Source organism: Heterodontus francisci, chromosome 27 (assembly GCF_036365525.1).
Source record: "Heterodontus francisci isolate sHetFra1 chromosome 27, sHetFra1.hap1, whole genome shotgun sequence".
Lineage (NCBI taxonomy): Eukaryota > Metazoa > Chordata > Chondrichthyes > Heterodontiformes > Heterodontidae > Heterodontus > Heterodontus francisci.
Window position 1 is genome coordinate 67,512,989 of NC_090397.1, and position 14,579 is coordinate 67,527,567.

Sequence of the window (14,579 nt, forward strand, 5' to 3'; positions counted from 1 at the left end):
CAGAGAGAGCTGATGAAGGCATTGCTGATGATGTGGTGGTATACATGGACTTTCAAAAGGCGTCTGATACAGTGCCACACAACAGACTTGTGAGCAAACCTGTAGCTCAGGGAATAAAAGGGACGTTAGCAACATGGATATGAAATTGACTGAGTGACAGTAGTAGTTAATGGATGTTTTTCGGGCTGTAAGAAGGTTTGTAGTGGAGTTCCCTAGGGGTCAGTATTGGGACCCTTGCTTTTCCTGATATATATTAATGACCTAGTCCTTGGTGTACAGGGCACAGTTTCAAAGTTTGCAGTTGATACAAAACTTGGAAGCCTTGTGAATTGTGAGGAGGATAATGTAGAATTCCAAAAGGAGATAGACAAGTTGGTGGAATGGGCAGACATGTGGCAGATGAAGTTCAATGCAGAGAATTGTGAAGTGCTTCAGTTTGGTAGCAAGAACATGGGATAGACAATATAAAATAAAGGGTACAATTCTAAAGGGGATGCAGGCGCAGAGGGGCCTGGGTGTATATGTGCATAAGTCATTGAAGGTGGCAGGATAGTTGCGAGAACGGTTAATAAAGCACACAGTGTCCTGAGCTTTATTAATAGGGACATAGAGTACAAGAGCATGGACGTTATGCTGAACTTGTATAAGACACTAGTTTGGCCTCAGTTGGAGTATTGCATCCAATTTTGGGCGGCATACTTTGAGAAAAAAGTGAGGGCATTGGAGAGAGTACAGAAAAGATTCAGGAGAACGGTTCCAGGGATGAGGAACTTCAGTCATGAAGACAGATTGGAGAAGTTGGGACTGTTTTCAGTGGAGAAGAGAAGGCTGAGAAGCGATTCGATAGAGATATTCAAAATCATGAGGGGTCTGGACAGAGTAGATAGAGAGAAACTGTTCCCACTCGTGAAAGGATCGAGAACAAGAGGGCACAGATTTAAAGTATTGGGTGAGAGAAGCAAAAGTGAGATGAGGAAAAACGTCTTCACGCAGCGCGTGGTTAAGGTCTGGAATGCGCTGCCTGAGAGTGTGGTGGAGGCAGGTTCAATTGAAACATTCAAAAGGGAATTAGACTGTTATGAAAAGGAAGAAAGTGCACGATTACAGGGAGAAGGCAGAGGAATGGAACTGAGGGATTTGCTCTTTTAGAGAACCAGTACGGGCACAATGGGCGAATGGCCTCCTTCTGCACTGTAATGATTCTGTGATTCTCTGTTCAAATAGAACATGTCATATAAGTATGTGGAGAGTAATTATGTCAATCTTGCAAACCATCATTTCTAGGCTTTAGTGGTAGTTGCAGAAAGTACAGGGATAAATTTGATCACTTCTCATTCTTCTAAACTCCTGGGAATGGAGGCTTAGAATCACCTATTATGTGTTACCACAAACTGAATTGTTACCAAGACCAATTTCACCCAATATGCATCATGTAACATTATTTGGTGGGAGGTGGGATCACAGCAACTTAATCAAAGTATTGATTTCAAAATACCCAATTGCAGCACATTAGTGCATATTCTATCCCGCAATCAGGACATGTTGGTTGTAATTGTCAGTTTCCGTGACCTGGCAATGTGGGTCACCTGCCCATTGTAAAATGCACCCAATATTTGTTGCATTGAAACCAGTGGAATAACAATGATGTAGTTTCTAAAAAGAAATATTCAATCCCTCTCCCTTTCAGAGATTTCTGCAAGTATAAATAAAATATGGGAAATACACCGTCTGACCGCATCTGAGAAAGGACAAAGATGGGTCATTGTTTCAGAGACAAACCTTTGATCAGAATTCTGACACAAACCTTGTCCTTCAATCCCCAGGTGAACCTGTTTGAAGCCTATTGTAATATGCGGCACTTTTTGCTTTTATTTCAGACTCTTGGGTTCTTTTTAAATCCAAGAGGATCACAACACTGCCCATTAACGATTCTGATCTGAAACTAAGTCAATGTGCCCTAATGAAAAGCTTCTCGGATTGGCTTCTATTACTTTCCTCTTTTGTAATTTGACCCTGACATCTGTATGCTATTTACTCTAATTCCGCTGAATACAATAATCATTTTAACCCGGCCCTATTGCCAGGAGAGTTTCTGTCCTGCCCAATTTTGTAAAATAATTCTTTTTGTGCAAGCTGCAAAGCTAAAGCACAAAATGTAAATTGATTTTGAAAATGGCATTGCCTGTTAGTGTTCAGAAGCAGTGCATTAGAGAGAGGTCTGATGCATGTTTCTGCCCTGCCATCTTCAGCATGGCACATTCAATCGGCAGTGAGCAGTAAATGCTGCAAAAGAGCTGAAAAAATGTTTGGCAAATGCAATTGCTGATTGCGATGAGGATGCTGATGGCAGATTCTTCACAAAGATCACGGGAGGGCTCGTCTCTGTGGTAATTGGCATGATCGTTGATGACTGAAGAGGCCAGTTCTTGTCTTGACCAGCAGGCTCTAGAGCAGATGGGGCACAAGACGTCATGGTTTGGAAGGGGCTCTGCCATAAGCAGATTCCTTCCGTTGTCAGCGCCTTTCTTCGGCAGCTTCCCGTCTGTTTGTTTTGTACGTGTAGGCTGTTTTCCTGGTTGTTGTGTGCCCACTGTCTCTGTCTGCAGCCTCCTGCTTCCACACCCATTGGTCAATGTCAGCCAGAGAGCTGTCTTTTCAGCTAGTCTTTAAACTGTTTATGAGGTGCACCTCAATCTCGCTTACCAAAGTATAGTTCACCATAAAGCACTGCTTTTGGCATTTTAGAATCATCCATGCGTGACACATGTCCGGCCCAGGGCAGTTGTACATTGTAAGAGAATGCATTCAATGCTGGGCAGATTGACTATGTTGTGGACTTCATTATTTGTGATGTTGTCCTGTCATCTGATGTTCTTGATGGATCAAAGACAGCGTTGATGGAAGCGTTCCAACAGTCACATTTGTTTTCAGTACAAAAGCAAGAGGGTGGTGATGACAGTTGCTCTGTATACTTTTGGTAGCGATGCGTAGTGAATGGTTCCGCCAAACACACTTTGAGAGGCAGCCAAAGGAGCTGTTGGCCTTGGACACTGTCCTTGCTGACAGTGGCGCCAATTGAAATAATTCTACCTAGATAGGTAAACTGTTCTACTGCATTGAGGCTGCTGCTGTCAATGCTGATCTGCAGTGGATTGCAATTCCCTCGGGCCATGGTTGGTACAGCACTTCTATTTCCTTTAGGCTAATAAAGGCAAATGCATTTGTAAGGTGTTTTTTTTTTAATTCTTCCATGGGATGTGGGCATCACAGGCAACACCAACATTTGTTGCCCATCCCTAAGTGCCCTTGAGAATATTAACATAGGGGTAGTGATCCACCTTACTGAACCGTTGCAGTCCATCTGGTTCGGGTACACCACAGTGCTGTTAGGTAGGGAGTTCCAGGATTTTGATCCAGCAACAGTAAAGGAACAGTGGTATATTTCCAAGTCAGGATGGTGTGTGAGTTGGAACTTGCAGGTGGTGGTGTTCCCATGCATCTGCTGTTCTTGTCCTTCTAGGTGGTAGAGATTGTGGGTTTGGAAGGTGCTGTCAAAGGAGGCCTAATGAGTTGCTGCAGTGCATCTTGCAGATGGTACACACTGCTGGCACTGTGCATCAGTGGTGGAGGGAATGAATGTTGAAGGTGGTGGATGGGGTGCCCATCAAGCTGGCTGCTTTGTCCTGGATGGTGTCAAGCTTCGTGAGTGTTGTTGGAGCCACACTCATCCAGGCAAGTGGAAAGTATTCCATCACACTCCTGACTTGTGCCTTGTAGATGGTCAATAAGCTTTGGGGAGTTAGGAGGTGGGTTACTCGCCACAGAATTCCCAGTCTCTGACCTGCTCTTGTAGCCACATCATTTGTGGCTGGTCCAGTTCAGTTTCTGGTCAATGGTAACCCCCAGGATATTGATAGTGGGGGATTCAGTGACGGTAATGCCATTGAATATCAAGGGGAGATGGTTAGATTCTCTTTTATTGGAGATGGTTATTGCCTGGCACTTGCATTGCCTCCTCCCCATGTACCAGAAGGGCGCAATCGTCAACAAACAGAAGCTCCACGATAAGCTCTTCTGTGGTTTTGGTATGTGCCAGTAGTCATCACAGGTTGAATAGACTGCCGTCTGTTCAGAAGCTGATGTAGATGCCCTCTGACAAGCTTGCCTTTGCCCCTTGAAACACCATATTGAAGAAAATCGAGAAAAGGTTCTTGTCAGAACACACCTTTGCTTAACACCTTTGGAGATAGGAAGCTGTCTGAGAGGACTCCATTCTGCTTAACCTGACCTTTCTGACCTTTGTGCAGTTGACTGAGAATGACGAAGAACCTTGGAGGTCTCCCCAATCTAGACAGGAACTTCCAAAGTCTGTCCCGGCTGACTGTATCGAACGCCTTAATGAGATCTACAAAAGTAGCGAACAGGCTCATGTTTTGTTCTCTGCACTTCTCCTGGATCTGTCTTAACACAAAAATCATGTCTGTAGTTCCCCTATTAGGTCTGAATCTGCACTGACTTTCTGGAGGGCTTTCTTCAGCCAAGGCTGGAACAAATCTATTTAGAAGCATTCTGGCCAAGATTTTGCCTGCAATGGAGAGTAAGGTGATGCCTCTGTAGTTTGAACAGTCAGACTTCTTTCCCTTGTTTTTGTAAAGGACACAATGGTTCCTAAGGTGCTAGTGGAGGGCATCTTGTAAGTAAATAACAGCAGAGCAGTGTTGAAGGTGTGAGGATGGATATTTTGTTTTCTTACCTTATATGGATATATTGGAAACTTAAGCAGAGCTTTCACTTGGGCTATTAAGAGGATGGTCCATGATGGGGGCTAGATTGTATGTGGACTGAAGGAGCCAGGTCGATGGGCACAATGGTCTTATAGGGTAAAGTTTCTGATTGCAAAGCCCGACTCTGGCCTCAGCCACCAGAAGCGTGAATTGGGAAATCACATGAAGATTTTCCTAGTGTGCAATCCTGGTGGGCAAGGGTCTGTTCCAGGAATGCACAATCAGAAACCTTACTCTATAGTGTTTTTGATAAATCAACACTAAAGGTAACAATGAATAAACATGCTTGACGAAAACCTACAAGCTGGTTGAAACCATCCGTGCTGAACTCACCTACCACTCCATAATAACATGTTCAATCCACCTACTGCACTCTTTCCATCTCTGCTCCCCATGTGGAGCAACCTTCCTGAGCTAGATCTACCAGCAGATATCCTTTAGATCAAGGAATGGGAAACACAGGAAGTTATTAACAAGTTCCTTGTGACTAATCCCAGCTGTTGAATGGCAGGCTTTGAACTATCTTGGTGAGAGTGGTCCTTGCTAAACAGGTTCAGGACAAGCCAGGGCCCCTGTGCAGCTGACCTCCACCACTGGGGCCTCAGTACAAACCCCTTGTGCATTTGTGCAGAGACACAAACAATGCTGCACGTTACGGAGGAGTGTCCCCTCTACGGACTAAGTGGTGGACTAATCGCCTTAAACTCAACAAACAAGGAGGCCATTGCTTGGCTTTGAGGATTTGTATTAGCTAAATAAATAATAATAAACATGGTAAACCAAGTAAAGGCTGAGGGCTTAAAAAAGGAGGGGAAGACTTAAAATTATGAGGGAGGAATAAACATTGCAATCAAAATTTATTTTAGCAGTTTTAGTCTCCCATAATTCCTAACTCAGTGGTCTTCCCAATGTACACCATTAAAGGTGTATATATATTAGAGACCGCCAAAATTTGTGCATCTTTATAATCCCTCTGTATCTGTGTTTCTCTCTGTTTCTGAGTAAGCAAATGTACTTGTATGTGTGTATATCTACATAACTGAAAAGACTGGAGTATGTATCTAATCTGTGTATATATACCTCTCAGTATGTATGCATACATACAGGTACAGTCCAGGTGTATGTATCTACATGTGTTTATGTAGTTGATGTGTGCAGATGTTCATATTTCATTTTTTAACATTGAATACTTCCCTCCCTAATGTTTTTTTTTAGAGATCTGAAGTTGGACAATGTTCTGCTGGACAGAGATGGCCACATTAAAATTGCAGATTTTGGAATGTGTAAGGAAAATATTCTCAATGATGCAAGGACCAGTACATTCTGTGGAACCCCAGATTATATAGCTCCAGAGGTTAGTGTATCTATTACCATTGCAGTTACCGTGACTGCAACCGTTAAAGTCCTTGTGCAATTTATACTTTAATAACTTTGGATGTGCACATGATGGAAGCAAATTGTAAATGGAATATGATTTCCAATTAAATATTGGGAAGACTGGAGCCATAGTTTTCGCTCCTCGCTTCAAACTATGATCCCCGGCTACTGACTCCATCCCTCTCCCTGGCAATATATTGAGACTAAACCAGTCTGTTTACAACCTTCCTGTCATATTTGACCCCAAGATGAGCTTCTGACCACATATTCGCGCCATCACTAAAACTGCCTATTTTCACCTCCTGAACATTGCCCAACTCCGCCACTGTCTCAGCTCATCTGTTGAAACCCTCATTCATGCCTTCGATATCTGTGACTTGACTATTCCAAAACACTCCTGGCTGGTCTCCCACATTCTACCCTCCAAGATCCTGATGTCAACAAAACCTCTGCTTCCCAGGTCTTAACCTGACCAGGTCCCGTTCACACATCACCCCTGTGCTCGCTGAACTACATTGGCTCCTAGTCAAACAACGCCTTGATTTTAAAATTCTCATCCTTGTTTACAAATCCCTCCATGGCCTCACCCCTCCCTTTCTCTGTAATCTTCTCCAGCCCCACATCCCTCCAAGATATCCGCGCTCCTCTAATTCTAGCCTCTTGAGCATTCCCGATTTTAATCATAGTCATAGAGTCATAGAGTTATACAGCACAGAAACAGGCCCTTCGGCCCATCATGTCCATGCAGGTCATCAAGCACCTATCTATTCTAATCCCATTTTCCAGCACTTGGCCCAGAGCCTTGTATGCTATGGCGTTTCAAGTGCTCATCTAAATACTTTTTAAATGTTGTGAGGGTTCCTACCTCTACTACTCCTTCAGGCAGTGCGTTCCAGATTCCAACCACCCTCTGGGTGAAAACATTTTTCCTCAGATCCCCTCCAAACCTCCTGTCCCTTACCTTAAATCTATGCCCCCTGGTTATTGACCCCTCCACTAAGGGAAAAGGTTTCTTCCTATCTAACCTATCAATGCACCTCATAATTTTTATGCCCCAATTAAGGCCCCCCCTCAGCCTTCTCTGCTGTAAGGAAAACAACCCTATCACTCCACCAATGGCAGCCATGCCTTAAGGTGCCGAGGCCCCAAACTCCAGAATTCCCTCCTTACACCTCTCAGCCTCTCTAGCTCACTTTCCTCCTTTAAGACCCTCCCTAAAACCAACCTTTTTGACCAAGTTTTTGGTCATATGAACTAATACCTCTATGTGGCTTGGTGTCTAATTTTGTTTTATAATGTTCCTGTGGCTTGGGACTTTTTCTTAAGTTAATGGCGCTATATAACTTTAAGTTATGAAAGCATAATTCAGAAAATTTTAAAACAATAGTTTAAATTTCTAGACTTTAACCTAACTGCCATCTTTTGTGATACATCATACAATCCAATTTCTCAACTCATTTAAAACATTCTCCAGCTGCTGCTGAATAATTTTAAAACATAAAGCACTAACAATACTAAACAGAAATGAATTATGCTTTCATTTGCTGTTTACAATTTGCTCCAATCATGTGCACAACCAAAGCTTTGAAAGTTTAAAGTTTCACAAAGACTTTATAATGGCCTTGTTATTTTACAAAGCTTATTATAGTTTCACAAACCACTGACCACCTCCAGGCGCTTACCCATTGTCTCTCGAGACAAGGAGGTCAAAGATATAGTTTAGTCAAAGAAATCAATAGATCTATTGTGGAATAGATTGTCACCAAATAAATACTGAGTCAATGGTAAGGTGTGGCTACACAGCAGGTCGGTCAGCATCTGAAAGAGAAACAGAGGGATATGTTTTAGTTGAAATGCTTCATCAGACTGATGTGCTCACATTGACTAAGCTTGCTCTTAATTATTGGAGGAATAAATTGTTAGTCCATAAGGGACTACAATTTAATTAAAGACAAAAATTAAATGTTAACCTTGACAGTTATACCTTGAGTTGCAAGGTATTGGTTTATGCTGTAGCTATTAATGCTTGAAGGCTGATATTAGGTTCAGAGCACTATGCTGAAAGACTGAGTAAATGAATAGAAATGGTTTCCAATGCCTGTGCCCAGAGTGCATAGATTTAAATTGATGGGTTAAAAAAAAACAGAAGCAACATGAGCAAACACCTTATTTATAACGAGTAGTTAGGATTTGGAATGCATTGCCTGATAGGGTGGTGGACACAGATTCGATCATAGCCTTCAAAAGGAAATTAGATAAATATTTGAGGGAGAAAAAGGTGCAGGGATATAGGGAAAGAGTGCGGGAGTGGGACTAACTGGATTTATCTTCAACAGAAGGAGCACAAATTCGATGGGCCAAATGGCCACCTCCTAGAGTCATAGAGTTATACAGCACAGAAACAGGCCCTTTGGTCCATCGTGTCCGTGCCAGCCATCAAGCACCTAACTATTCTAATCCCATTTTCCAGCACTTGGCCCATAGCCTTGTCTGCTATGGCATTTCAAGTGCTCATATTAAATGTTGTGAGGGTTCCTGCCTCTACCACCCCTTCAGGCAGTGTGTTCCAGATTCCAACCAACCTCTGGGTGAAAATATTTTTCCTCAAATCCCCTCTAAACCTCCTGCCCCTTACCTTAAATCTATGCCCCTTGGTATTGACACCTCTGCTAAGGGAAAAAGTCTCTTCCTATCTACCCTATCTATGCCCCTCATAATCTTGTACACCTCGATCAGGTCCCCCCTCAGCCTTCTCTGCTCCAGGGAAAACAACCCTCGCCTATCCAGTCTCTCTTCATAGCTGAAATGCTCCAGCCCAGGCAACATCCTGGTGAATCTCCTCTGCACCCTCTCCAGTGCAATCATATCCTTCCTACAGTGTGGTGCCCAGAACTGTACACAGTAGACCAGCTGTGGCCTAACTAGCGTTTTATACAGCTGCACTATTCCATAATTCCATTATTGAATGTGTTGTGGGGGGGCAGGGGGTGAGAACCAATTTTTAAAAATTGTGAAGGAGTTTTGTAGGGTAGGAAAAGAGAAGTTATTTCCACTCATGGGGGAGTCCAAGAATAAGGGTCATAATCTAGGATAATTACTAATTAATCCAATAGGGAATTCAGGAGAAACGTCTTTACCCAGAGAGTGATGAGTATGTAAAACTGATTATCAAAGGGAGTGATTGAGGTGAATAACATGGATGCATTTAAAAGGGAAGCTGGCGGTGAAAGGAATAGAAGAACATATTGATGAGGGTAGGCGGTGGCGTAGTGGTATTATCACTGGACTAGTAACCCAGAGAACCAGGGTATTTCTCTGGGGACATGGGTTCGAATCCCACCACAGCAAAAGGTGGAATTTGAAGTTAATAAAAAAAATCTGGGATTAAAAAAAAGCTAGTCTAATGATGGCCATGAAACCACTGTCGATTGTTATAAAAACCCATCTGGTTCACGAATGTCCTTTAGGGGAGGAAATCTGCTGTCCTTACCTGGTCTGGCCTACATGTGACTCCAGACCCACAGCAATATGGTTAACTCTTACATGCCCTCTGAAATGGCCGAGCAAGCCACTCAGTTGTAACTAACCGCTACAAAGTCTATAAAAAGGAATGAAACCGGACGGACCACCCGGCATCGACCAAAGCACCAGAAACAACAAGGGCAAACCCAGCCCTGTCGACCCTGCAAAGTCCTCCTTACTAACATCTGGGGGCTTGTGCCAAAGTTGGGAGAGCTGTCCCACAGACTAGTCAAGCAACAGCCTGACATAGTCATCCTCACGGAATCATACATTACAGACAATGTCCCAGACACTGCCATCACCATCCCCGGGTATGTCCTGTCCCACCGGCAGGACAGACCCAGCAGAGGTGGTGGCACAGTGGTATACAGTAGGGAGGGAGTTGCCCTGGGAGTCCTCAACATCGACTCCGGACCTCATGAAGTCTCATGGCATCAGGTCAAATATGGGCAAGGTAACCTCCTACTGATTACCACCTACCGCCCTCCCTCAGCTGATGACTCAGTACTCCTCCATGTTGAGCAGCACTTGGAGGAAGCACTGAGGGTGGCAAGGGCACAAAATGTACTCTAGGTGGGGGACTTCAATGTCCATCACCATGAGTGGCTCGGTAGCACCACTACTGACCGAGCTGGCCGAGTCCTAAAGGACATGGCTGCTAGACTGTGTCTGCAGCAGGTGGTGAGGGAACCAACACGAGGGAACAACATACTCGACCTCGTCCTCACCAATCTGCCTGCCGCAGATGCATCTGTCCATGACAGTATTGGTAGCAGTGACCACCGCACAGTCCTTGTGGAGACGAAGTCCCGCCTTCACATTGAGGATACCGTCCATCGTGTTGTGTGGCACTATCACCGTGCTGAATGGGGTAGATTTCGAGCGGATCTAGCAATGCAAAACTGGGCATCCATGAGGCGCTGTGGGCCATCAGCAGCAGCAGAATTGTACTCAACCACAATCTGTAACCTCATGGCCCGGCATATCCCCCACTCTACCATTACCATCAAGCCAGGAGACCAACCCTGGTTCAATGACGAGTGCAGGAGGGCATACCAGGAGCAGCACCAGGCATGCCTCAAAATGAGGTTCAACCTGGTGAAGTTACAACACAGGACTATCTGCGTGCCAAACTGCGTAAGCAGCATGCATTAGACAGAGCTAAGCGATCCCATAACCAACGGATCAGATCTAAGCTCTGCAGTCCTGCCACATCCAGCCGTGAATGGTGGTGGACAATTAAACAACTAACTGGAGGAGGTGGCTCCACAAATATCCCCATCCTCAATGATGGGGGAGCCCAGCATATCAGTGCAAAAGACAAAGCTGAAGCATTTGCAACAATCTTCAGCCAGAAGTATCGAGTTGATGATGCATCTCGGCCTCCTCCTGAAGTCCCCAGCATCATAGATGCCAAACTTCAGCCAATTCAATTCACTCCACGTGATATCAAGAAATGACTGAAGGCACTGGATACTGCAAAGGCTATGGGCCCTGACAATATTCTGGCAATAGTACTGAAGACCTATGCTCCAGAACTTGCCGCACCCTAGCCAAGCTGTTCCAGTACAGCGACAACACTGACATCTACCCTGCAATGTGGAAAATTGCCCAGGTATGTCCTGTACACAAAAAGCAGGACAAGTCCAACCCGGCCAACTACCGCCCCATTAGCCTACTCTCAATCATCAGTAAAGTGATGGAAGGTGTCATCAACAGTGCCATCAAGCGGCACTTGCTTCGCAACAACCTGCTCAGTGATGCTCAGTTTGGGCTCCGCCAGGGCCACTCAGCTCCTGACCTCATGACAGCCTTGGTTCACACATGGACAAAAGAGCTGAACTCAAGAGGTGAGGTGAGAGTGACTGCCCTTGACATCAAGGCAGCATTTGACCGAGTATGGCATCAAGGAGCCCTAGCAAAACTGAGGTCAATGGGAATCAGGGGGAAAACCCTCCGCTGGCTGGAGTCATACCTAGCGCAAAGGAAGATGGTTGTGGTTGTTGGAGGTCAATCATCTGAGCTCCAGGACATCACTGCAGGAGTACCTCAGGGTAGTGTCCTAGGCCCAACCATATTCAGCTGCTTCATCAATGACCTTCCTTCAGTCATAAGGTCAGAAGTCGGGATGTTCGCTGATGATTGCACAATGTTCTGCACCATTATCGACTCCTCAGATACTGAAGCAGTCCATGTAGAAATGCAGCAAGACCTGGACAATATCCAGGCTTGGGCTGATAAGTGGCAAGTAACATTCGCACGACACAAGTGCCAGGCAATGACCATCTCCAACAAGAGAGAATCTAACCATCTCCCCTTGACATTCAACGGCATTACCATCGCTGAATCCCCCACTATCAACATCCTAGGGGCTACCATTGACCGAAAACTGAACTGGAGAAGCCATATAAATACCATGGCTACAAGAGCAGGTCAGAGGCTAGGAATCCTGAGGCAAGTAACTCACCTCCTGACTCCCCAAAACCTGTCCACAATCTAGAAGGCACAAGTCAGGAGTGTGATGGAATACTCTCCACTTGCCTGGATGGGTGCAGCTCCAACAACACTCAAGAAGCTCGACACCATCCAGGACAAAGCAGCCCGCTTGATTGGCACCCCATCTACAAACATTCACTCCCTCCACCACCGACGCACAGTGGCAGCAGTGTGTACCATCTACAAGATGCACTGCAGCAATGCACCAAGGCTCCTTAGACAGCACCTTCCAAACCCGCGACCTCCACCAACTAGAAGGACAGGGCAGCAAATACATGGGAACACCACCACCTGCAAGTTCCCCTCCAAGTCACACACCATCCTAACTTGGAACTATATCGCCGTTCCTTCACTGTCACTGGGTCAAAATCCTGGAACTCCCTTCCTAACAGCACTGTGAGTGTACCTACCCCACATGGACTGCAGCAGTTCAAGAAGGCAGCTCACCACCACCTTCTCAAGGGCAATTACGGATGGGCAATAAACGCTGGCCTGGCCAGTGACGCCCACATCCCGTGAACGAATAAAAAAAAAGATAGATGAAGCAGGGTGGAAGGAGGCTCGGGCGGTATTTTATTTAGGCGATGGGGTCTTGGCTACCAGCTGAAGAGCCAGCGAGGGCCCCACCTTGTTTCTTTTCTGGAAGACCCACTGCATCATATGCCAATCGGGGACTTAACTGGGCAGCAGCAGGTCTTCCCTGGGATTAAGGACAGAAGTTCCACCCACTGAGAGCTGCTGGCCAATCAGAGGTGGCAGTTCCTTTACTGAGCAGTGCCACTGTGGAGTGCTCCCCCACCCCCTGCCCAAGGAGCTACCAAGCAACCTGCACGGGTTTGCTTGTCATGCTCCCTGTGTGGAGACAGGCCCACCCACCACTGAACTAGTATCAGCAGCGATGGGATGAGGCCTTAATTGGGCATTAATTGCCCACTTAAAGACCTCCGTTGATGGCGGGGTGGGAAGGCTGTCCACAGGCCTTCCTGCCATGGACTGAATTGGGAAGGAGGCGGGAAGGTGCGGGGTCCTCACCCACCACCATCCTGCCCGATTAAGTGCTCTCCCTGCGGGGAATAACATAAAATCCAGCCTCTTGTGTGGAGCATAAATAGCGACACAGACTAGGTGGGAGAAATGGTCTGTTTCTTTGCTGCAAATTCCATGTAATTCTATGTATTAAACATTGGGTGGGCATGCTTAATACACCCAAAACACAAAGCTTCCTTTCTTAAAGCAGTGTTCTCCACAGAGTGTAGCAACTCCTCTTTCTGGCAGGTCGAAACCACACCTTAAATGTAGCACTTCTTTCCATGAATCGCAAAGCATATTTTCAGAGAGAATAGGTCTTTTCTCTGGTTTATCATCAAATCACAGCTCACAGCTCTCTCTTCTGTTTCACACTGCAGAACTGAAACTAAAAGTTTTCAACAGTCCAAGTTACAAGACTGTTGTAAAATCTTCCTGTTGCTTGGATACAAATTGCCTTGCAGTCTGTGCTCCACCCAGTTTAGCATTCAATGTTCTCAGAAAGTCATTTCTTCCTCAATCCTAAAGGCACACAGACCTCTTAATTAAAAAATAAACTTATGACAACATATAACTTGCTTTTTACATATTAATGTATAATGTACACTGATGAGCAAAGACAGAACAGAATGTTATGTTCTCAATACTATGTTGCTTTTCAAGTGGCATTATAATTCAGCTGTTGATAGATAAAAGAATTGCAGTAAGCTTTTAGTTTTATTAGGAAGTCTAAGTGCAGGACACCACAAGAGGTTGAAAGGTAAAAGAGGAGGAAAATCAAGAAGTTGTGGTTAGATGACCTTCAGTTTTGGTTTAAAGGTGTTTATATTGGGTGGGGGCAGGGCAGATGGACACTAGACTAGAATTCTATGTTCCCCCCTCCTGCACCCACCACAGGAGTGGCTGGTGGCAAGGGGGAAGTCGTAAAATTGAGTGGGAGATGGGGGGACCATTTCCCACTCCTTCCCGCCACAAATTTGAGGGGCAGCGACAGCAAGAAGCAGCCCACCAATGGCCAAAGCCCTTAAGTGGCTAATTAACTGCTACGTAAGGGCCTCCTCCCGCCGCTGCTGGTATTTTACCAACAAAAATAACTGTCATAATCTGGTGGGATATTTCTGGATGGTAAGGTGTCCCAGAATCTCTCATAGTCGGATGCCACTCGATGTCTCTCCAGGTGGGTTTGATAAACAGTCTGTGACGGGGAGGCGTTCAAGGTAATTCCCTGTGCCCCACGGAGGCCCCCTCCCACAATGACCCAGCCGCCCCCACTACACAACACTCCCCCCAACCGACACCCCCCACCCCTCCTGCACCAATTGTTCCTGGCGAGGCCCCAGACACATACTGTGTTTCCTGGACCAGCGTCCCTCT

The 14,579-nt window shown here is 45.5% G+C and overlaps 1 protein-coding gene across 5 annotated transcripts in view; it reads left to right on the forward strand.

Annotated features, from left to right (window-relative positions):
- prkcq (protein kinase C, theta) overlaps nt 1-14,579 on the forward strand; it is a 207,429-nt gene that overhangs the window by 180,387 nt on the left and 12,463 nt on the right. For all 5 annotated transcript variants that reach the window (XM_068059524.1, XM_068059525.1, XM_068059526.1 and 2 more), the window contains exon 15: nt 6,000-6,138. In XM_068059524.1, the coding sequence (XP_067915625.1) occupies nt 6,000-6,138 (139 nt within the window). The remainder of the gene's footprint in view (nt 1-5,999; nt 6,139-14,579) is intronic.